General features: G+C 45.6%; 1 protein-coding gene across 1 annotated transcript in view; it reads right to left on the bottom strand.

Annotated features, from left to right (window-relative positions):
• The window catches only part of LOC139419337 (uncharacterized), an 85,142-nt gene that overhangs the window by 26,028 nt on the left and 33,857 nt on the right, over positions 1–25,257 (bottom strand). Inside the window, 6 exon segments of the mRNA XM_071169278.1 lie at positions 19–114; positions 13,994–14,098; positions 15,587–15,632; positions 15,839–15,941; positions 20,679–20,854; positions 21,174–21,278. Coding sequence (XP_071025379.1) covers positions 19–114; positions 13,994–14,098; positions 15,587–15,632; positions 15,839–15,941; positions 20,679–20,854; positions 21,174–21,274 — 627 coding nt within the window. The 5' untranslated portion in view covers positions 21,275–21,278.

Raw genomic sequence — 25,257 nt, 5'->3', positions numbered from 1 at the left:
ATAGTAAAATATAGTTACCTTGACAGTGGTGTTGGGTTCAAACTTGAAGGCCTTGGTCTGTCCGTTCTCCAGATACACCTTTAGAACGTTGGGGAGGAAGAGCAGCGAGTTGCCCTGGAAACCAGATGAATCAGGAAATAAGGGTGTGTTATTATTAGCTAAATACTTTTACTGGTATCAGATACATATTAGAGAAGGGGGGGGGGGTGACAAATAAGCTACCTGGGCCTGTGGTGATAATAGTAATAATAATAGTATTTTCTTGTTGAGGATCCATTAAAAGGGGTTATGTGAAGAAACCCTAAAGGATGCTCCAGGAACCTTTACTGTCACGCCCTGACCATAGTTTACTTTGTATTTTCTATGTTTTGATTGGTCAGGGTGTGATCTGAGTGGGTATTCTATGTTTCATGTCTTGTTTGTCTATTTCTATGTTCAGCCTGATATGGTTCTCAGTCAGAGGCAGGTGTTCGTCATTGTCTCTGATTGGGAACCATATTTAGGTAGCCTGGGTTTCACTGTGTGGGGGTGGGTGATTGTTCCTGTCTATGTGTTTTTTCACCAGATAGGCTGTTTAGGTTTTCGTTACGTTTTGTTTTGTAGTATTGTATTGGAGATTCGTGTTTCGTATTATTAATAAACATGGATCGTAAACCACACGCTGCATTTTGGTCCGACTCTCCTTCGTATGAAGACGAAACTCGTTACAGAATCACCCACCACCAACGGACCAAGCAGCGTGTCAACAGGCAGGAGCAGCGCGAGGAGAAGCGCAATAAGGATTTCTGGACATGGGAGGAAATCCTCGACGGGAGAGGACCCTGGGCTAAACCAGGGGAGTGTAGCCGCACTAAGGTGCAGCGGGAGAAGAAACAACAGGAGCAGCCCAAAGAGGAGGTATGGACATGGGAGGACGAATTAGAAGGAAGAGGACCCTGGGCTCAGCCAGGAGAATATCGCCGCCCCAAAGAAGAACTGGAGGCGGCGAAAGCTGAGAGGCGCAGATACGAGGAGGCAGCACGACGTAGCGGATGGAAGCCTGAGAGGCAGCCCCAAAAATTTCTTGGGGGGGGGCTAACAGGGAGTATGGCTATGCCAGGTAGGAGACCTGAGCAGACTCCCTGTGCTTACCGGGGGGCTAGAGAGACCGGACAGGCACCGTGTTATGCAGTGGTGCGCACGGTGTCTCCAGTGCGGGTGCATAGCCCGGTGCGGTATATTCCAGCTCCGCGTGTCGGCCGGGCTAGATTGAGCGTCGAGCCTAATGCCATGAAGCCGGCTCTACGCAGCTGGTCCCCAGTGCGTCTCCTTGGGCCGGCTTACATGGCACCAGCCTTGCGCTCGGTGTCTCCGGTTCGCCTGCATAGCCCAGTGCGGGCTATTCCACCTCGCCGCACTGGCAGGGCGACCGTGAGCATTCAACCAGGTAAGGTTGGGCAGGCTCGGTGCTCAAGAGCTCCAGTGCGCCTGCACGGTCCGGTTTTTCCAGTACCACCTCCACACCCCAGCCCTCCGGTAGCAGCTCCCCGCACCAGGCTTCCTGTGCGTGTCCTTGGCCCAGTACCACCAGTGCCAGTACCACGCATCAAGCCTACAGTGCGCCTCGCCTGTCCAGCGCTGTCGGAGCCCTCCTCCTCTCCAGCGCTGTCGGAGTCTCCCGCCTGTTTAGCGCTGTCAGAGCTTTCCGCCTCTACAGCGCTGCCGGAGTCTCCCGCCTGTTCAGAACTGCCAGTTAGCATAGAGCTGCCAGTTAGCATAGAGCTGCCAGTTAGCATAGAGCTGCCAGTTAGCATAGAGCTGCCAGTTAGCAAGGAGCTGCCAGTTAGCAAGGAGCTGCCAGTCTGCAAGGAGCTGCCAGTCTGCATAGAGCTGCCAGTCTGCATGGAGCTGCCAGTCTGCAAGGAGCCGCCAGAGCTGCCTGTCTGCAGGATGCCGCCAAAGCTGCCAGTCTGCAAGGAGCCGCCAGAGCTGCCAGTCTGCAAGGAGCCGCCAGAGCTGCCAGTTAGCATGGAGCAGCCAGGGCCGCCAGTCAGCATGGAGCAGCCAGGGCCGCCAGTCAGCATGGAGCAGCCAGGGCCGCCAGTCAGCATGGAGCAGCCAGGGCCGCCAGTCAGCATGGAGCAGCCAGTCAGCATGGAGCAGCCAGTCAGCATGGAGCAGCCAGAGCAGCCAGTCAGCATGGAGCAGCCAGTCAGCATGGAGCAGCCAGAGCAGCCAGTCAGCATGGAGCAGCCAGAGCTGCCAGTCAGCATGGAGCAGCCAGTCAGCATGGAGCAGCCAGAGCTGCCAGTCAGCATGGAGCAGCCAGTCAGCATGGAGCAGACAGAGCTGCCAGTCGACCAGACTCTTCCAGATCTGCCAGTCGTCCAGACTCTTCCAGATCTGCCAGTCGTCCAGACTCTTCCAGATCTGCCAGTCGTCCAGACTCTTCCAGATCTGCCAGTCGTCCAGACTCTTCCAGATCTGCCAGTCGTCCAGACTCTTCCAGATCTGCCAGTCGACCAGACTCTTCCAGATCTGCCAGTCGACCAGACTCTTCCAGATCTGCCAGTCGTCCAGACTCTTCCAGATCTGCCAGTCGTCCAGACTCTTCCAGATCTGCCAGTCGTCCAGACTCTTCCAGATCTGCCAGTCGTCCAGACTCTCTCAGATCTGCCAGTCGTCCAGATTCTCCCAGATCTGCCAGTCGACCAGATTCTCCCAGATCCGCCAGTCGACCAGATTCTCCCAGATCCGCCAGTCGACCAGATTCTCCCAGATCTGCTAGTCGACCAGGATCTGCTGAAACCGCCAGCCAGCCAGGTTCTGGTAGTTTCTACTACCTGCCTGGGCTTCCTCTCAGTGCTGAGCTTCTTCTCAGTGCTGAGCTTCCTCTCAGTGCTGAGCTACCTATCTGTCCCGAGTTACCTCTGTCCCGAGCTGTCCCTCTGTCCCATGTTATCATTGTGGTGGGTAACCTATTTAGGGACGTTTAGGAGGGGGATTAAAACTGTCATGGAGTGGGGTCCACGTCCAGCGCCAGAGCCGCCACCGCGGACAGATGCCCACCCAGACCCTCCCCTATAGGTTCAGGTTTTGCGGCCGGAGTCCGCACCTTGGGGGGGGGGTACTGTCACGCCCTGACCATAGTTTACTTTGTATTTTCTATGTTTTGATTGGTCAGGGTGTGATCTGAGTGGGTATTCTATGTTTCATGTCTTGTTTGTCTATTTCTATGTTCAGCCTGATATGGTTCTCAGTCAGAGGCAGGTGTTCGTCATTGTCTCTGATTGGGAACCATATTTAGGTAGCCTGGGTTTCACTGTGTGGGGGTGGGTGATTGTTCCTGTCTATGTGTTTTTTCACCAGATAGGCTGTTTAGGTTTTCGTTACGTTTTGTTTTGTAGTATTGTATTGGAGATTCGTGTTTCGTATTATTAATAAACATGGATCGTAAACCACACGCTGCATTTTGGTCCGACTCTCCTTCGTATGAAGACGAAACTCGTTACATTTACGTTTTAGAGTGGATGTCTGTCTCTCTCTCTGGCTCTCAATTTCAATTTCTGATAGAATCATTTGTATGTTTAAGATAATGACTAAAGTGTTCCACCCTGAAACCATATCATTGTATGAAATGTGTTGAGTCATAATTCAATAATTTGTGTGACTAGGCCATTGTGTTACTATTTCGCAATATGAGCTGGGTAGAGTTGAGACATTCAAGGACAACTGTCGACTTGTGATAACAGTGAAACTAATCACTGGAAAGAGGCCTCCCCCCCCTAGGGAGGGGAAACACTGTTAGAAATGGTTAGGCTTGAAGAAGATAATGAAACGTTGCAGAAGTGTGATTAACAACGTATGTGAACTCTGGAAAAATACAGCCCATCTAAAGAGAGGTGGAGTTTCTACTGATGTGAGTTCTTGTGTGTGTGTGTGCTGTAAAAAGATTGTGTTCTCATTTTGAAGACAGAGCGCTCTCTGAATAAAGTATTGATCTATTGCAGAATCTGAGACTTTGTCTAATTCTTTATTAACCGGAGATGTACGACCTCTGGGAAATAGACAAAGCTTGAGGGATAACCGAGTTCAACCATTGAGATAGCAAAATTCTCGTGACAATTTCACATGAAGGGCTTTATTGGCATGGGAAACATATGTTTTCATTGCCAAAGCAAGTGCAATAAATAATAAACAACAAAAAATGAACTGTAAACATTACACTTATTAAAGTTCCAAAAGAAAGAAGACATGCATTATTTTGTGTTTTACTTTGTACACAGAGGATATTTTAGCAGAATTCTGCCTGCAGAGTCTCAATTTGGTGTTTGTCCCATTTTGTGAATTCATGGTTGGTGAGCGGACCCCAGACCTCACAACCATAAAGGGCAAAGGGTTCGATAACTGATTCAGGTATTTTTTGCCAGATCCTTGGTATGTTCCTTTTGATGGCATAGAAGGCACTTCTTGCCTTGTCTCTCAGATCGTTCACAGCTTTGTAGAAGTTACCTGTGGTGCTGATGTTTAGGCCGAGGTACAGTTGAAGTTGGAAGTTTACATACACTTAGGTTGGAGACATTAAAACTAGTTTTTCAACTACTTCACACATGTCTTGTTAACAAACTATAGTTGTGGTAAATCGGTAAGGACATCTACTTTGTGCATGACACAAGTAATTTTTCCAACAATTGTTTACAGACAGATTATTTCACTTATAATTCATTGCATCACAATTTCAGTGGGTCAGAAGTTTACATACACTAAATTGACTGTGCCTTTAACTTCACTAGGGTAGGGGGCACTATTTTCACTTACGGATGAAAAGCGTGCCCAAAGTAAACTGCCTACTACTCAGGCCCAGAAGCTGATATGCATAAGATTGGTTAATTTGGAAAGGTAACACCCTAAAGTTTCCAAAACTGTTGAAACAATGTCTGTGAGATAACATAACTGATATGGCAAGCAAAAACCTGAGAAAAATATATTTTATGTTTGTAGTTTTCTATTGAATACCATTACAGTATCCATTGACTTAGAACTCAAATTGCACTTCCCATGGCTTCCACTAGAGGTCAACAGTCTTTAGAAATTGTTTCAGGCTTGTATTCTGAAAAATGAGGGAGTAAGACCTCTCTGAATGAGTGAACACTGCAGTGGCCCAGAGCTTTTTCATGCGCGAGACCGAGGGTGCGCCTTTCTTGTTTACCTTTTATATTCACAACGTCCGGTTGAAATATTATCGATTATTTAGGCTAAAAACAACCTGAAGATTGATTATAAACATCGTTTGACATGTCTCTACGAACTTTACGGATACTATTTGGATGTTTCGTCTGCCTGTTGTGACTGTGTTTGAGCCTGTGGATTACTGAACAAAACGGGGGGGGTTGGATAAAAAGAGAGACTTTATTGAACAAAGCGAACATTCATTGAGTAAACGGGAGTCTCGTGAGTGCAACCATATGAAGATCATCAAAGGAAAGTGATACATTTTTATCACTATTTCTGACTTGTGTAACTCCTCTACTTGGCTGTTTACTGTTTGTAATGATTTGTCTGCTAGGCGCTGTTCTCAGATAATCGCATGTTATGCTTTCGCCGTAAAGCCTTTTTGAAATCTGACACCGTGTTTGGATTAACAAGAAGTTCATCTTAAACCGATGTATAACATTTGTATGTTTTATGAATTTTTATGATGAGTATTTCTGTTTTTGAATTTGGCGCTCTGCAATTTCACTGGATGTTGGCCAGGTGGGACGCTAGCGTCCCCTAGTGAGGTTAAACAGCTTGGAAAATTCTCGAAAATTATGCTATGGCTAAGAAGTTTCTGATAGGCTAATTGTACGGTAATTTGGTAAAAAGCCAATTTGACAATTGCTCAGTACATTGTTTTTCACAGAGGAAATGTACGAGTCTGCTGTTAATGATGATAATGATAAAGCAGAAGATTTTCCCATGGTTGCTGTTGACGCATATCCCACGGTATCTCTCTCTCTCTGACTGTCTCTCTGTGTCTCTGTGTCTCTGTCTCTCTCAATTCAACATAAGTGCTTTATTGGCTTGGGAAAAGTATGTTTACATTGCCAAAGCAGGTGAAATAGAAGATAAACAAAAGTGAAATGAACAATAAAAAATGAACAGTAAACATTACACTTACAAAAATTCCATAAGAATAAAGACATTTCAAATGTCATATTATGTCCATAAACAATGTTGTAACGATGTGCAAATAGTTAAAGTACGAAAGGGAAAATAAATAAACATAAATATAGGTTCTCTCTCTCTAAATATATATCTGCCTCTCTCTCTGTCTCTCTGTCTAAATATATATCTGCCTCTCTCTCTGTCTCTCTCTCTAAATATATATCTGCCTCTCTCTCTGTCTCTCTCTCTAAATATATATCTGCCTCTCTCTCTGTCTCTCTCTCTAAATATATATCTGCTTCTCTCTCTGTCTCTCTCTCTAAATATATATCTGCCTCTCTCTCTGTCTCTCTCTCTAAATATATATCTGCCTCTCTCTCTGTCTCTCTCTCTAAATATATATCTGCTTCTCTCTCTGTCTCTCTCTCTAAATATATCTGTCTCTCTCTCTAAATATATATCTGCCTCTCTCTCTGTCTCTCTCTCTAAATATATATCTGCCTCTCTCTCTGTCTCTCTCTCTAAATATATATCTGCTTCTCTCTCTGTCTCTCTCTCTAAATATATATCTGCCTCTCTCTCTGTCTCTCTCTCTAAATATATATCTGCCTCTCTCTCTGTCTCTCTCTCTAAATATATATCTGCCTCTCTCTCTGTCTCTCTCTCTAAATATATATCTGCTTCTCTCTCTGTCTCTCTCTCTAAATATATATCTGCCTCTCTCTCTGTCTCTCTCTCTAAATATATATCTGCCTCTCTCTCTGTCTCTCTCTCTAAATATATATCTGCCTCTCTCTCTGTCTCTCTCTCTAAATATATATCTGCTTCTCTCTCTGTCTCTCTCTCTAAATATATATCTGCCTCTCTCTCTGTCTCTCTCTCTAAATATATATCTGTCTCTCTGTCTCTCTCTCTAAATATATATCTGCCTCTCTCTCTGTCTCTCTGTCTAAATATATATCTGTCTCTCTGTCTCTCTCTCTAAATATATATCTGCCTCTCTCTCTGTCTCTCTCTCTAAATATATATCTGCCTCTCTCTCTGTCTCTCTGTCTAAATATATATCTGTCTCTCTGTCTCTCTCTCTAAATATATATCTGCCTCTCTCTCTGTCTCTCTCTCTAAATATATATCTGCCTCTCTGTCTCTCTCTCTAAATATATATCTGCCTCTCTCTCTGTCTCTCTCTCTAAATATATATCTGCCTCTCTCTCTGTCTCTCTGTCTAAATATATATCTGTCTCTCTGTCTCTCTCTCTAAATATATATCTGCCTCTCTCTCTGTCTCTCTGTCTAAATATATATCTGTCTCTCTGTCTCTCTCTCTAAATATATATCTGCCTCTCTCTCTGTCTCTCTCTCTAAATATATATCTGCCTCTCTCTCTGTCTCTCTGTCTAAATATATATCTGTCTCTCTGTCTCTCTCTCTAAATATATATCTGCCTCTCTCTCTGTCTCTCTCTCTAAATATATATCTGCCTCTCTCTCTGCCTCTCTGTCTAAATATATATCTGCCTCTCTCTCTGTCTCTCTCTCTAAATATATATCTGCCTCTCTCTCTGTCTCTCTCTCTAAATATATATCTGCCTCTCTCTCTGCCTCTCTGTCTAAATATATATCTGCCTCTCTCTCTGTCTCTCTCTCTAAATATATATCTGCCTCTCTCTCTGTCTCTCTGTCTAAATATATATCTGCCTCTCTCTCTGTCTCTCTGTCTAAATATATATCTGCCTCTCTGTCTCTCTCTCTAAATATATATCTGCCTCTCTCTCTGTCTCTCTGTCTAAATATATATCTGCCTCTCTCTGTCTCTCTCTCTAAATATATATCTGCCTCTCTCTCTGTCTCTCTGTCTAAATATATATCTGCCTCTCTCTCTGTCTCTCTGTCTAAATATATATCTGCCTCTCTCTCTGTCTCTCTGTCTAAATATATATCTGCCTCTCTGTCTAAATATATATCTGCCTCTCTCTCTGTCTCTCTCTCTAAATATATATCTGCCTCTCTCTGTCTCTCTGTCTAAATATATATCTGCCTCTCTCTCTGTCTCTCTGTCTAAATATATATCTGCCTCTCTCTCTGTCTCTCTCTCTAAATATATATCTGCCTCTCTGTCTCTCTCTCTAAATATATATCTGCCTCTCTCTCTGTCTCTCTCTCTAAATATATATCTGCCTCTCTCTCTGTCTCTCTGTCTCTCTCTCTAAATATATATCTGCCTCTCTCTCTGTCTCTCTCTCTAAATATATATATCTGCCTCTCTCTCTGTCTCTGTCTCTTTCCATGTCTTTCTCCATCTGTCTCTCTGTCTATTATACTGTGTTTTTCATGTCTCTCCCTCCCTCTTTATGTTCCTCCTCTCACCCCCTCTCTTCCACTCTCTCCTCCTCCTCCCTTTCAATACATTATTCTTCTGTAATCACAGCTGTTCTGAAGGGAATCAGACTGGCATTGATCCAACCACTCAATCTTTTCCTGTTGTTCTCTCTCTCTCGCTCCACCCCCCCTCTCATCTCTCTTTCATTCTCCCTCCACCTCTCTCTCTCTCTCTCTTGCTTTCTCTCTCTCCCTCCAACCCTTTCTCTCTCACTCTCTCTCTCTCTCTCCACCCCTCGCTCCGCTCCCTTCCTCCCCCACCCTTCTCTCTCTCCCCCTCCACCCTTCTCTCTGCTCCCCTCTAATCGTTAATAGTGCGTTTACACTGAGTATACAGAACAACACCTTCCTAATATTGAGTTGCATCCTCCCTTTGCCCTCAGAACAGCCTCAATTTATCGGGCTATGGACTCTACAATGTGTTGAAATCGTTCCACAGCGAGACTGGCCCATGTTGACTCCAATAATTCCCACAGTTGTGTCAAGTTGGATGGATGTCCTTTGGGTGATGAACCATTCTTGATACACACGGGCAACTGTTGAGCGTGAAAAACCCAGCAGCGTTGCAGTTCTTGACAAAAACTGGTGCGCCTGGCACCTACTACCATACCCCGTTCAAAGATACTTAATTATGCCCATTCACCCTCTGAATGGTACACACACAATCCATGTTTGAATTGTCTCAAGGCATAAAATCCTTCTTTAACCCGTCTCCTCCCCTTCATCTTTAACCAGGTCTCCTCCCCTTCATCTTTAACCAGGTCTCCTCCCCTTCATCTTTAACCTGTCTCCTCCCCTTCATCTTTAACCTGTCTCCTCCCCTTCATCTTTAACCAGGTCTCCTCCCCTTTCCTCTTTAACCAGGTCTCCTCCCCTTCATCTTTAACCAGGTCTCCTCCCCTTCATCTTTAACCAGGTCTCCTCCCCTTAATCTTTAACCAGGTCTCCTCCCCTTCATCTTTAACCAGGTCTCCTCCCCTTCATCTTTAACCAGGTCTCCTCCCCTTCATCTTTAACCAGGTCTCCTCCCCTTCATCTTTAACCAGGTCTCCTCCCTTTCATCTTTAACCAGGTCTCCTCCCCTTCATCTTTAACCAGGTCTCCTCCCCTTCATCTTTAACTAGGTCTCCTCCCCTTCATCTTTAACCAGGTCTCCTCCCCTTCATCTTTAACCAGGTCTCCTCCCCTTCATCTTTAACCAGGTCTCCTCCCTTTCATCTTTAACCAGGTCTCCTCCCCTTCATCTTTAACCAGGTCTCCTCCCCTTCATCTTTAACCAGGTCTCCTCCCCTTCATCTTTAACCAGGTCTCCTTCCCTTCATCTTTAACCAGGTCTCCTCCCTTTCATCTTTAACCAGGTCTCCTCCCCTTCATCTTTAACCAGGTCTCCTCCCCTTCATCTTTAACCAGGTCTCCTCCCCTTCATCTTTAACCAGGTCTCCTCCCCTTCATCTTTAACCAGGTCTCCTCCCTTTCATCTTTAACCAGGTCTCCTCCCCTTCATCTTTAACCAGGTCTCCCCCCCTTCATCTTTAACCAGGTCTCCTCCCCTTCATCTTTAACCAGGTCTCCTCCCCTTCATCTTTAACCAGGTCTCCTCCCCTTCATCTTTAACCAGGTCTCCTCCCCTTCATCTTTAACCAGGTCTCCTCCCCTTCATCTTTAACCAGGTCTCCTCCCCTTCATCTTTAACCAGGTCTCCTCCCCTTCATCTTTAACCAGGTCTCCTCCCCTTCATCTTTAACCAGGTCTCCTCCCCTTCATCTTTAACCAGGTCTCCTCCCCTTCATCTTTAACCAGGTCTCCTCCCCTTCATCTACACTGATTGAAGTGGATTTAACAGGTGACATCAACAAGGGATCATATCTTTCACCTGGATTCACCTGGTCAGTCTGTGTCATGGAAAGAGCAAGTTTTCCTCATGTTGTGTAAACTCAGCGTTTTCTCCTGTAATCAGGGAATCATCCAGCCCTCGATACGACCACTCTGTCTCCGTATGAGTCCCAAATGGGAACCTATATCATATATGCCAAAGTTCTGGTCAACAGTAGTACACTATATAGGGAATAGGGCTCTGGTCAACAGTAGTACACTATATAGGGAATAGGGCCCTGGTAAACAGTAGTACACTATATAGGGAATAGGGCTCTGGTCAACAGTAGTACACTATATAGGGAATAGGGCCCTGGTCAACAGTAGTACACTACATAGGGAATAGGGTCCTGGTCAACAGTAGTACACTATATAGGGAATAGGGCCCTGGTCAACAGTAGTACACTATATAGGGAATAGGGCCCTGGTCAACAGTAGTACACTATATAGGGAATATGGCTCTGGTCACTAGTAGTACACTATATAGGGAATAGGGCTCTGGTCAACAGTAGTACACTATATAGTGAATATGGCTCTGGTCACTAGTAGTACAGTATATAGGGAATAGGGACCTGGTCAACAGTAGTACACTTTGTAGGGACTCTCTGATCACTAGCGGAAGCTTGTGGTCCCCCCTCTTGTCTGTTCCTTTCTGTATGGAGTCCTCCAGGGAGCTTGTTCCTTTCTGTATCGGGTCCTCCAGGGAGCGTGTTCCTTTCTGTATGGAGTCCTCCAGGGAGCGTGTTCCTTTCTGTATGGAGTCCTACAGGGAGCTTGTTCCTTTCTGTATGGAGTCCTCCAGGGAGCTTGTTCCTTTCTGTATGGAGTCCTCCAGGGAGCTTGTTCCTTTCTGTATGGAGTCCTCCAGGGAGCTTGTTCCTTTCTGTATGGAGTCCTCCAGGGAGCTTGTTCCTTTCTGTATGGAGTCCTCCAGGGAGCTTGTTCCTTTCTGTATGGAGTCCTCCAGGGAGCTTGTTCCTTTCTGTATGGAGTCCTCCAGGGAGCTTGTTCCTTTCTGTATGGAGTCCTCCAGGGAGCTTGTTCCTTTCTGTATGGAGTCCTACAGGGAGCTTGTTCCTTTCTGTATGGAGTCCTACAGGGAGCTTGTTCCTTCTCACTTGTATTTACAGGAAAGGGACAGGACCTCTAAAGGGACAGGACATCTAAAGGGACAGGACATCTACAGGGACAGGACATCTAAAGGGACAGGACATCTAAAGGGACATCTACAGGGACAGGACATCTAAAGGGACATCTACAGGGACAGGACATCTAAAGGGACAGGACATCTAAAGGGACATCTACAGGGACAGGACATCTAAAGGGACAGAACATCTAAAGGGACAGGACATCTAAAGGGACATCTACAGGGACAGGACATCTAAAGGGATGGGACATCTAAAGGGACATCTAAAGGGACAGGACATCTAATGGGACAGGACATCTAAAGGGACAGGACATCTAAAGGGACAGGACATCTACAGGGACAGGACATCTAAAGGGACAGGACATCTAAAGGGACAGGACATCTAAAGGGACATCAACAGGGACAGGACATCTAAAGGGACATCAACAGGGACAGGACATCTAAAGGGACATCTACAGGGACAGGACATCTAAAGGGACAGGACATCTAAAGGGACATCTAAAGGGACAGGACATCTAAAGGGACAGGACATCTAAAGGGACAGGACATCTACAGGGACAGGACATCTAAAGGGACAGGACATCTAAAGGGACATCTACAGGGACAGGACATCTAAAGGGACATCTACAGGGACAGGACATCTAAAGGGACAGGACATCTAAAGGGACATCTACAGGGACAGGACATCTAAAGGGACAGGACATCTAAAGGGACAGGACATCTAAAGGGACAGGACATCTAAAGGGACAGGACATCTACAGGGACAGGACATCTAAAGGGACAGGACATCTAAAGGGACATCTACAGGGACAGGACATCTAAAGGGACATCTACAGGGACAGGACATCTAAAGGGACAGGACATCTAAAGGGACATCTACAGGGACAGGACATCTAAAGGGACAGGACATCTAAAGGGACAGGACATCTAAAGGGACATCTACAGGGACAGGACATCTAAAGGGATGGGACATCTAAAGGGACATCTAAAGGGACAGGACATCTAATGGGACAGGACATCTAAAGGGACAGGACATCTAAAGGGACAGGACATCTACAGGGACAGGACATCTAAAGGGACAGGACATCTAAAGGGACAGGACATCTAAAGGGACATCAACAGGGACAGGACATCTAAAGGGACATCAACAGGGACAGGACATCTAAAGGGACATCTACAGGGACAGGACATCTAAAGGGACAGGACATCTAAAGGGACATCTAAAGGGACAGGACATCTAAAGGGACAGGACATCTAAAGGGACAGGACATCTACAGGGACAGGACATCTAAAGGGACAGGACATCTAAAGGGACATCTACAGGGACAGGACATCTAAAGGGACATCTACAGGGACAGGACATCTAAAGGGACAGGACATCTAAAGGGACATCTACAGGGACAGGACATCTAAAGGGACAGGACATCTAAAGGGACAGGACATCTAAAGGGACATCTACAGGGACAGGACATCTAAAGGGATGGGACATCTAAAGGGACATCTAAAGGGACAGGACATCTAATGGGACAGGACATCTAAAGGGACAGGACATCTAAAGGGACAGGACATCTACAGGGACAGGACATCTAAAGGGACAGGACATCTAAAGGGACAGGACATCTAAAGGGACATCAACAGGGACAGGACATCTAAAGGGACATCAACAGGGACAGGACATCTAAAGGGACATCTACAGGGACAGAACATCTAAAGGGACAGGACATCTAAAGGGACATCTAAAGGGACAGGACATCTAAAGGGACAGGACATCTAAAGGGACAGGACATCTACAGGGACAGGACATCTACAGGGACAGGACATCTAAAGGGACAGGACCTCTAAAGGGACAGGACATCTAAAGGGACAGGACCCCTAAAGGGACAGGACATCTAAAGGGACAGGACATCTAAAGGGACAGGACATCTAAAGGGACATCTAAAGGGACATCTAAAGGGACAGGACATCTAAAGGGACAGGACCTCTAAAGGGACAGGACATCTAAAGGGACAGGACCTCTAAAGGGACAGGACATCTAAAGGGACAGGACATCTAAAGGGACAGGACATCTAAAGGGACATCTAAAGGGACATCTAAAGGGACAGGACATCTAAAGGGACAGGACATCTACAGGGACAGGACATCTAAAGGGACAGGACATCTAAAGGGACAGGACATCTACAGGGACAGGACATCTAAACCACAGTGAAATGGGTTTCCAAGCCAAGCAGTGAGGATAGGGAGGAATATGGGGTTGTCATATGGCTGAGAGATAAACCACTTGCGACTGGCTCCATACAGCAGTCATGTCAGCTCCATAAAGCATTAACAGACATGTCCATCTGGTGCTCTAGAAGTCACTGCATAGACTAGATCATACATGAATCCTGGACAGATATGACACAAGAGCTTCATAAAGGGCTTATAACACATCAGGCAGTGACAATAGGGTGTCGTTAAGAGTCTGACGTACCTGAGAGTGACTATTGACCTCAACCTCCTCAGCAAAGCGAACTTTGACCGGGTTGGACCGGAGTTTAGCTCTCTTTTCTGGGGTGATGAAGGAAGACTTGGGTCCCTGAGAAACCACAGGAGGAGAAATTAGGACTTGGGTCCCTGAGAAACCACAGGAGGAGAAATTAGGACTTGGGTCCCTGAGAAACCACAGGAGGAGAAATTAGGACTTGGGTCCCTGAGAAACCACAGGAGGAGAAATTAGGACTTGGGTCCCTGGGAAACCATAGGAGGAGAAATTAGGACTTGGGTCCCTGGGAAACCACAGGAGGAGAAATTAGACAGAGTTTCCAAAAGGCACAAGGACACAGACTGCACAAACTGTGGTTTAGCGGTAATGCTCACAGCATAGACAAATAACATTCTCCTCACCCTATCCGGGTTCAAACCCCTTCTCCTTCCTGTTGTCTGCCTCCTTCCTGTATATCAATCTGTTTCTATACCTGTCTAAATAAAGTGTCAGTAAACCCTAAAAAAATCTAGATCTGAAAACTAACAGGTAGTGGATAAACAACAGAACCTCAGAGACACTAATCTGACTGATCAACCCAACAGGCTGATAAACAACAGAACCTCAGAGACACGAGTCTGACTGATCAACCCAACAGGCTGATAAACAACAGAACCTCAGAGACACGAGTCTGACTGATCAACCCAACAGGCTGATAAACAACAGAACCTCAGAGACACTAATCTGACTGATCAACCCAACAGGCTGATAAACAACAGAACCTCAGAGACACGAGTCTGACTGATCAACCCAACAGGCTGATAAACAACAGAACCTCAGAGACACGAGTCTGACTGATCAACCCAACAGGCTGATAAACAACAGAACCTCAGAGACACTAATCTGACTGATCAACCCAACAGGCTGATAAACAACAGAACCTCAGAGACAATAATCTGACTGATCAATCCAACAGGCTGATAAACAACAGAACCTCAGAGACACTAATCTGACTGATCAACCCAACAGGCTGATAAACAACAGAACCTCAGAGACACTAATCTGACTGATCAACCCAACAGGCTGATAAACAACAGAACCTCAGAGACACTAATCTGACTGATCAACCCAACAGGCTGATAAACAACAGAACCTCAGAGACAATGATCTCAGACAAACGTAAATGTTGTTGGGGTTTCTCCACTGTAGGTAACGCCAGCCACTGCAACACATCCAGGGAGTGTTCCTAATGGATAAAACTATGTGTGTTGTTGTTGAAAAGAGTCAGTGTTCCTAATGGGGAAAACTATGTGTGTTGTTGTTGAAAAGAGTCAGTGTTCCTAATGGATAAAGTGTGTTGTTAAAAATATCTGCAGTTGCCCATTCATCAACACGCAGGCAAGCAGACACACACACGCCGAGGCCACACACACACACACGCCGAGGCCACACTACTAGGTCATAATAAAGGCGTGACAACACTCTGCTGCCTGTGGGGAACCATGATGGAGCACCTGGGTGTGTGTGTGTGGTTTCTCTGTTGATGAAGAGAGCAACTTTTAACTGAAGGAAGAATACAACATGGAAAACATAGTGACTCACCGCTGAGTTTCTGAGGACCGTTATCATCACAGAGTGCTGACACTCCCTAGGGGGAGGGAGAGAGAGAGAGAGAGAGAGAGAGGGAGGGGGAGAGAGAGAGAGAGAGACAGAGAGAGAGAGAGAGAGAGAGAGAGAGGGAGAGACAGAGAGAGGGACAGAGAGTGGGGGTCAATATGATAAATAAATGCTTGTGTGTTTGTGAGTGTGTATGCATGCGTGTGTGTGTGTGTTTGTGCGTGTGTGTTATTGTACCTGATGAGGTCAGCCGCTTGCTCTGGGGTCAGGTCGTCGACGGCAACATTGTTAATCTTTACGACCTGGTCGCCAGGGACGAGCCTTCCATCAGCCGGCCCCGCTACCCACACACAAACACACAGGATCCTCTTCCTCATCATCTTGATCAACAGAGTATATAACAGATCATTGCTGATAAAGGATTCACACTCTCTGTCTCTGACTCTCTCTCTCTCTCTCTGACTCTCTCTCTGACTCTCTCTCTGTCTCTGACTCTCTCTCTCTCTCTGACTCTCTCTCTGACTCTCTCTCTGTCTCTGACTCTCTCTCTCTCCCTGACTCTCTCTCTGACTCTCTCTCTGTCTCTGACTCTCTCCCTCTCTCTCTCTCTGACTCTCTCTCTGACTCGCTCTCTCTCTTTGACTCTCTCTCTGTCTCTGACTCTCTCTCTCTCTCTCTGACTCTCTCTCTGACTCTCTCTCTCTCTGACTCTCTCCCTCTCTCTCTCTCTGACTCTCTCTCTGACTTTCTCTCTCTCTCTGACTCTCTCTCTAACTCTCTCTCTAACTTTCTCTCTCTCTCTCTATCTGACTCTCTGTCTCTGACTCTCAGGGTTTTTGAGTCAACAGGAGGGAGGGCAGAGCAACAGGGACAGAGAGACAGAGACAGATGGTGGTATTACTGAGATCAGTGCCAGAGAGCCCAGCCTCAGGGGGCCGTTACTATCTGTAGTGTGTGTGTCCATCTGATGTGGCGCAGAGGAACAGCAAACGTGGTTACAAAAAAACAAAAAAAGCACAACGCCCCTCCCCCATGTGTCCTACTGGTTGTGTTTATGTACCCCATGTGTCCTACTGGTTGTGTTTATGTACCCCATGTGACCTACTGGTTGTGTTTATGTACCCCATGTGACCTACTGGTTGTGTTTATGTACCCCATGTGACCTACTGGTTGTGTTTATGTACCCCATGTGACCTACTGGTTGTGTTTATGTACCCCATGTGACCTACTGGTTGTGTTTATGTACCCCATGTGTCCTACTGGTTGTGTTTATGTACCCCATGTGACCTACTGGTTGTGTTTATGTACCCCATGTGACCTACTGGTTGTGTTTATGTACCCCATGTGACCTACTGGTTGTGCTTATGTACCCCATGTGACCTACTGGTTGTGTTTATGTACCCCATGTGACCTACTGGTTGTGTTTATGTACCCCATGTGTCCTACTGGTTGTGTTTATGTACCCCATGTGACCTACTGGTTGTGTTTATGTACCCCATGTGACCTACTGGTTGTGTTTATGTACCCCATGTGACCTACTGGTTGTGTTTATGTACCCCATGTGACCTACTGGTTGTGTTTATGTACCCCATGTGAGCTACTGGTTGTGTGTATGTACCCCATGTGACCTAATGGTTGTGTTTATGTACCCCATGTGCCCTACTGGTTGTGTTTATGTACCCCATGTGACCTACTGGTTGTGTTTATGTACCCCATGTGACCTACTGGTTGTGTTTATGTACTAGCTGTCTCCAGTTAGACTAGCTGTCCCCAGTTAGACTAGCTGTCCCCAGTAAGACTAGCTGTCTCCAGTTAGAATAGCTATCCCCAGTAAGACTAGCTGTCCCCAGTTAGACTAGCTGTCCCCAGTAAGACTAGCTGTCCCCAGTAAGACTAGCTGTCCACAGTAAGACTAGCTGTCCCCAGTTAGACTAGCTGTCCCTAGTTAGACTAGCTGTCCCCAGTAAGACTAGCTGTCTCCAGTTAGACTAGCTGTCCACAGTAAGACTAGCTGTCCCCAAGTTAGACTAGCTGTCCCCAGTTAGACTAGCTGTTCCCAGTTAGACTAGCTTTCCCCAGTAAGACTAGCTGTCTCCAGTTAGACTAGCTGTCCCAAATAAGACTAGCTGTCCCCAGTAAGACTAACTGTCCCCAGTTAGACTAGCTGTCTCCAGTTAGACTAGCTGTCTCCAGTAAGAGTAGCTGCCCACAGTAAGACTAGCTGTCCACAGTAAGACTAGCTGTCCCCAGTTAGACTAGCTGTCCACAGTAAGACTAGCTGTCTCCAGTTAGACTAGCTGTCCACAGTAAGACTAGCTTTCCCCAATTTAGACTAGCTGTCCCCAGTTAGACTAGCTGTCCCCAGTTAGACTAGCTTTCCCCAGTAAGACTAGCTGTCTCCAGTTAGACTAGCTGTCCCTAGTTAGACTAGCTGTCCCCAGTAAGACTAGCTGTCCCCAGTCAGACTAGCTGTCCCCAGTTAGACTAGCTGTCCCCAGTTAGACTAGCTGTCCCCAGTCAGACTAACTGTCCCCAGTAAGACTAGCTGTCCCCAGTTAGACTAGCTGTCCCCAGTTAGACTAGCTGTCCCCAGTTAGACTAGCTGTCCACAGTCAGACTAACTGTCCCCAGTAAGACTAGCTGTCCCCAGTTAGATTAGCTGTCCCCAGTCAGACTAGCTGTCCCAAGTATGTGAAAACCTTGTGAAGACTTACAGAAAACGTTTGACCTCTGTCATTGCCAACAAAGGGTGGATAACAAAATATTGAGATAAACTTTTGTTATTTACCAAATACTTATTTTCCACCATAATTTGCAAATAAATTCATTAAAAATCGTACAATGTGATTTTCAGGATTTTTTTTCTCATTTTGTCTGTCATAGTTTAAGTGTACCTATGATGAAAATTACAGGCCTCTCTCATCTTTTTAAGTGGGAGAACTTGCACAATTGGTGGCTGACTAAATACTTTTCTGCCCCACTGTATTTACAGTAGGTCTGTGAGGGTAGTCTATATACAGTAGGTCTGTGAGGGTAGTCTTTATACAGTAGGTCTGTGAGGGTAGTCTATATACAGTAGGTCTGTGAGGGTAGTCTATATACAGTAGGTCTGTGAGGGTAGTCTATATACAGTAGGTCTGTGAGGATAGTCTATATACAGTAGGTCTATGAGGGTAGTCTATATACAGTAGGTCTGTGAGGGTAGTCTATATACAGTAGGTCTGTGAGGGTAGTCTATATACAGTAGGTCTGTGAGGGTAGTCTATATACAGTAGGTCTGTGAGGGTAGTCTATATACAGTAGGTCTGTGAGGGTAGTCTATATACAGTAGGTCTGTGAGGGTAGTCTATATACAGTAGGTCTGTGAGGGTAGTCTATATACAGTAGGTCTGTGAGGGTAGTCTATATACAGTAGGTCTGTGAGGGTAGTCTATATACAGTAGGTCTGTGAGGGTAGTCTATATACAGTAGGTCTGTGAGGATAGTCTATATACAGTAGGTCTATGAGGGTAGTCTATATACAGTAGGTCTGTGAGGGTAGTCTATATACAGTAGGTCTGTGAGGGTAGTCTATATACAGTAGGTCTGTGAGGGTAGTCTATATACAGTAGGTCTGTGAGGGTAGTCTATATACAGTAGGTCTGTGAGGGTAGTCTATATACAGTAGGTCTGTGAGGGTAGTCTATATACAGTAGGTCTGTGAGGGTAGTCTATATACAGTAGGTCTGTGAGGGTAGTCTATATACAGTAGGTCTGTGAGGGTAGTCTATATACAGTAGGTCTGTGAGGGTAGTCTATATATAGTAGGTCTGTGAGGGTAGTCTATATACAGTAGGTCTGTGAGGGTAGTCTATATACAGTAGGTCTGTGAGGGTAGTCTATATACAGTAGGTCTGTGAGGGTAGTCTATATACAGTAGGTCTGTGAGGGTAGTCTATATACAGTAGGTCTGTGAGGGTAGTCTATATACAGTAGGTCTGTGAGGGTAGTCTATATACAGTAGGTCTGTGAGGGTAGTCTATATACAGTAGGTCTGTGAGGGTAGTCTATATACAGTAGGTCTGTGAGGGTAGTCTATATACAGTAGGTCTGTGAGGGTAGTCTATATACAGTAGGTCTGTGAGGGTAGTCTATATACAGTAGGTCTGTGAGGGTAGTCTATATACAGTAGGTCTGTGAGGGTAGTCTATATACAGTAGGTCTGTGAGGGTAGTCTATACACATCCATACACACAGGGCCCTACTGTAGGTACTATACAGCATATGAGGATAAACCCTTTGTTGTCCTACTGATCTCCCATGAACCGTTCCTCTCATTACTGTAACCACCACCACACACACACCAGCGATACTTCCACTAGCTCAGCAACCTTAACCCCTCCTCTCACTGTGTCCCAAATGGCACCCTGTTCTCTATAGGGCACTACTAGGACTCTGGTCAAAAGTTGTACACTATATAGGGAATCGGGTGCCATTAGCGACCCACCCTCAGTCTCCACCTGGGCTTATAACAACACAAACCCTAATGGAGCCTATGGAACCACACAAAACCCCTCTTCTCCCTTTTCTGTACAGCCTGTCAATCTCAATGACATCACAATCGGATTCAATAATTTGATCATAGATGTAGTTGGATCCTGCACCTGATGGAGTAATCACTAGCAAGACTGCCAGGATCTCAGTTTAGCAAAGGATGATTGGTCAAAAGACTGCCACCTGAATTCAACAGCATAACTAATTGGTCTGATTTCTGCCACCCAACCAACCAAATTATTAAATCAAATCTTCAAGTGACTCTGAAACCATATGTTTGTTTTTTTCTCTTGCTGTTTTTCTCATCAGATGTTGATTGTTAAATTAATCTGTCCAGCGGTCCCATGCTCATGACAGCACAATATAGTCCTATGTCAGGGTTATGATAGTCCTATGTCAGGGTTATGATAGTCCTATGTCAGGGTTATGATAGTCCTATGTCAGGGTTATGATAGTCCTATGTCAGGTTATGATAGTCCTATGTCAGGTTATGATAGTTCTATGTCAGGTTATGATAGTCCTATGTCATGTTTATGTAGCCTACCTGGGGTGATGTCCTGCACCAGTATGGGTGTCTGAGGTGTCAGGGTGATTCCATGAGTGTTGAGGAGGGGGTCTCGTAGGATCTGGACGGTCAGTCTAACCGGGTAGCTGTTCTTCTGATCCTGACCGCTAGACTCTCCCCCCGCAGCCGCCTTCCCATCTACCAGGATACGCTCTCTGATTGGGGTAGAGACCAGGTATCAGCCAGAGGACAAGGTATCAGCCAATCAAAACAAACAAGGAAACACTTCCTCATAATAGTCTCCAACAGATGATGTCCAATATTGCCTTGAATAACTAGGCCTAACCCAAATAAAACCATTTAGACAAACCCATTACTAGACCCCAGGCCTAACCCAGACGAACCCATTTCTACCCCGCAGGCCTAACCCAGACAAAGCCATTACTAGCTCCCTGGCTATCCCAGTCAAACCCAAACTAGCCAGGCCTAATGCCAAAGCTAACTGTGTTACGTGGCTGGCCTGGTAGTACTAACCTGCTGCTGGAATCCCTGGAGCGTCGTAGCCATCGCCCCACCACCTGCTCCACCCGACTGGTCCTGCGGGACGGGGAGCGGCTTCTGTCCCGCTCCTCCATTTAACTACAGACGGGGGTTAAAGGTCAGAGGCCAAGGATGAGAGCAGGGGTTCAAATATAGATTAACATTGTGACTATTGTTCCATTGCCTGCATTAGCAGTATGCACGAAGACATGTCATAACTTTCAATGAGCAACATTTCCTGTATGACCTAGGGATGTCTGACTGGGAGGGTGTGTACTCTATCTCTGATTCAGATCTTTAAATGTTTTACCCCTCCCTCCCTCCCTCCCTCCCTCCCTCCCTCCCTCCCTCCCTCCCTCCCTCCCTCCCTCCCTCCCTCCCTCCCTCCCTCCCTCTCTCTCCCTCCCTCACCTCTCTCTCTCCCTCCCTCACCCCCCTCCCTCCCTCCCTCCCTCCCTCCCTCCCTCCCTCACCCCTCCCTCCCTCCCTCCCTCCCTCACCCCTCCCTCCCTCCCTCCCTCACCCCCTCCCTCCCTCACCCCTCCCTCCCTCCCTCTCTCTCCCTTTAACTTTAACTGTTGCAGATCAGCATGCCCCATATAAAAAATCAAGGGTTAAAGACAATTCATGGATCACGCATTAATTGTCAGAAAGGGCTAAAGCTAAACTTGACTGGCTTCTCTTGACTGGGCTAAAGCTAAATTGACTGATTCTACCTCTTGACTGGCTCCTCTTGACTGGGCTAAAGCTAAATTTACTGATTCTACCTCTTGACTGGCTCCTCTTGACTGGGCTAAAGCTAAATTGACTGATTCTACCTCTTGACTGGCTCCTCTTGACTGGGCTAAAGCTAAATTGACTGATTCTACCTCTTGACTGGCTCCTCTTGACTGGGCTAAAGCTAAATTGACTGATTCTACCTCTTGACTGGCTCCTCTTGACTGGGCTAAAGCTAAATTGACTGATTCTACCTCTTGACTGGCTCCTCTTGACTGAGCTAAAGCTAAATTGGTAAAAAAAAAATATTAGAATCACTGGCACCTTTCAGCTAAGAAGTTTTTTTTTTTTTTACTTCAAACTACACACAGTGGCCAGTTTAGGAAGACCACCCTGTTCACAAAAATGGATCGCTCCTACAGGCAGTGACTCACATGGCTGTGGCTTGCTAAATAAAGCAGGCAGACAGGCATTCAGTTACTGTTCCATTGAACGTTAGAATGGTCAAAACGAGTGACCGAAGCAACTCTAAATAAAGCAGGCAGACAGGCATTAAGGCATTCAGTTACTGTTCAATTGAACGTTAGAATGGTCAAAACCAGTGACCGAAGCAGCTTTGAGCACGGTATGGCCGCCGATGCCGGGCGTGGCAGTTCCAGTATCTCAGAAACGGACTCCTGTGTTTTTCACGACAGTGTCTAGGGTTTACAGAGAATGGTGTGACAAACAAAACACATCCAGTCCTGTGGGCGTAAACAACTCGTTGATCGAGATGGGTCAAAGGAAAATGGCAAGAATCGCACAAAGGCTAATAGGCAGTCCACAAACAGATAAATAATGGTGCAGTACAACAGTCGTTGATACTTGTCACGGATGGGCTATTGCAGCAGACAAACACACCGGTTTCCACTACTATCAGCTAAAAACAAGAAGAAATGGCTCCTGCGGACACGCAATCACCAACACTGGACAAATGAGGAATGGAAATACATTGCCTTGTCCGATGAATCCCGGTTCCTGTTGCGTCATGCTTATGGGGCCATACTACCCCTGAACAGGCAGTTAACCCACTGATCCTAGACCAGTTAACCCACTGATCCTAGACCAGTCCGATGAATCCCGGTTCCTGTTGCGTCATGCTTATGGGGCCATACTACCCCTGAACAGGCAGTTAACCCACTGATCCTAGACCAGTTAACCCACTGATCCTAGACCAGTCCGATGAATCCCGGTTCCTGTTGCGTCATGCTTATGGGGCCATACTACCCCTGAACAGGCAGTTAACCCACTGATCCTAGACCAGTTAACCCACTGATCCTAGACCAGTTAACCCACTGATCCTAGACCAGTTAACCCACTGATCCTAGACCAGTCCGATGAATCCCGGTTCCTGTTGCGTCATGCTTATGGGGCCATGAGTCCACCAGTCCTGCCTGCTGTCAACGGTACAGGCTGGTGGCGGAGGTGTACTGGTGTGGGGAATGTTTTCCTGGCACACGTTAGGTCCCTTGATACCAACGGAACAATGTCTCCAAGCCCAAAGGGGGGTCCGAGCAGGTAGTCGATGGGGGAGTGTACAAAGCATCTTTCCATGACATAGTTTTAACCTGGAATCACCTGGTCAGTCTATGATCCATTATTGATGCCACGTGTTAAATCCACTTCAATCAGTGTAGATGAAGGAGAGGAGACGGGTTAAAGAAGGATTTTTAGGCATTGAGACAATTGAGACATGGATTGTGTGTGTGTGCCATTCAGAGGGTGAATGGGTAAGACAAAATATTTAAGTGCCTTTGAACAGGGTATGGTAGTACTCATAAAAACATGAGATACCAAACCCATTCACATTGGTAGTTAACTCTTGACATTCCTCGGGCCGCCACCAAACCAGCTAAATCCAAATGTAGTTTTAACACTCCACATTTTGGACTTACACAATTTATGACATTTGGATTCCCTGGTGCCACTAAAGTGGTTGAAAACCCTGATGATAAATGACTTCAACGAGGTGTGCAATTATTTAGACTTTATATGTAGTTTATGATGTTCTAATGTACTGGTTATTCCATCTGGTTATTCCACCTGGTTATTCCATCTGGTTATTCCACCTGGTTATTCCACCTGGTTATTCCATCTGGTTATTCCATCTGGTTATTCCATCTGGTTATTCCATCTGGTTATTCCACCTGGTTATTCCATCTGGTTATTCTATCTGGTTATTCCATCTGGTTATTCCACCTGGTTATTCTATCTGGTTATTCCATCTGGTTATTCTATCTGGTTAATCTATCTGGTTATTCTATCTGGTTATTCTATCTGGTTATTCCATCTGGTTATTCTATCTGGTTATTCTATCTGGTTGTTCTATCTGGTTATTCCATCTGGTTATTCTATCTGGTTATTCTATCTGGTTATTCCATCTGGTTATTCCATCTGGTTATTCTATCTGGTTATTCTATCTGGTTATTCTATCTGGTTATTCTATCTGGTTATTCCATCTGGTTATTCCATCTGGTTATTCCACCTGGTTATTCTGGTTATTCCATCTGGTTATTCCACCTGGTTATTCTATCTGGTTATTCTATCTGGTTATTCTATCTGGTTAATCTATCTGGTTGTTGTTCTATCTGGTTATTCTATCTGGTTATTCTATCTGGTTATTCCATCTGGTTATTCCATCTGGTTATTCTGGTTATTCCATCTGGTTATTCCACCTGGTTATTCTATCTGGTTATTCCATCTGGTTATTCTATCTGGTTAATCTATCTGGTTATTCTATCTGGTTATTCTATCTGGTTATTCCATCTGGTTATTCTATCTGGTTATTCTATCTGGTTGTTCTATCTGGTTATTCCATCTGGTTATTCTATCTGGTTATTCCATCTGGTTATTCTATCTGGTTATTCCATCTGGTTATTCCATCTGGTTATTCTATCCGGTTATTCTATCTGGTTATTCTATCTGGTTATTCCATCTGGTTATTCCACCTGGTTATTCTATCTGGTTATTCCATCTGGTTATTCTATCTGGTTAATCTATCTGGTTGTTCTATCTGGTTGTTCTATCTGGTTATTCTATCTGGTTATTCTATCTGGTTATTCTCTGGTTATTCCATGGTTATTCCATCTGGTTATTCCATCTGGTTATTCCATCTGGTTATTCCACCTGGTTATTCTATCTGGTTATTCCATCTGGTTATTCTATCTGGTTAATTCTATCTGGTTATTCTATTCTATCTGGTTATTCCATCTGGTTATTCTATCTGGTTATTCTATCTGGTTGTTCTATCTGGTTATTCCATCTGGTTATTCTATCTGGTTATTCCATCTGGTTATTCTATCTGGTTATTCCATCTGGTTAT

Source organism: Oncorhynchus clarkii, chromosome 10 (genome assembly GCF_045791955.1).
Source record: "Oncorhynchus clarkii lewisi isolate Uvic-CL-2024 chromosome 10, UVic_Ocla_1.0, whole genome shotgun sequence".
NCBI lineage: Eukaryota > Metazoa > Chordata > Actinopteri > Salmoniformes > Salmonidae > Oncorhynchus > Oncorhynchus clarkii.
Note: the sequence above shows the minus strand (reverse complement) of the source record. Positions and strands in the feature narration are given on the sequence as shown.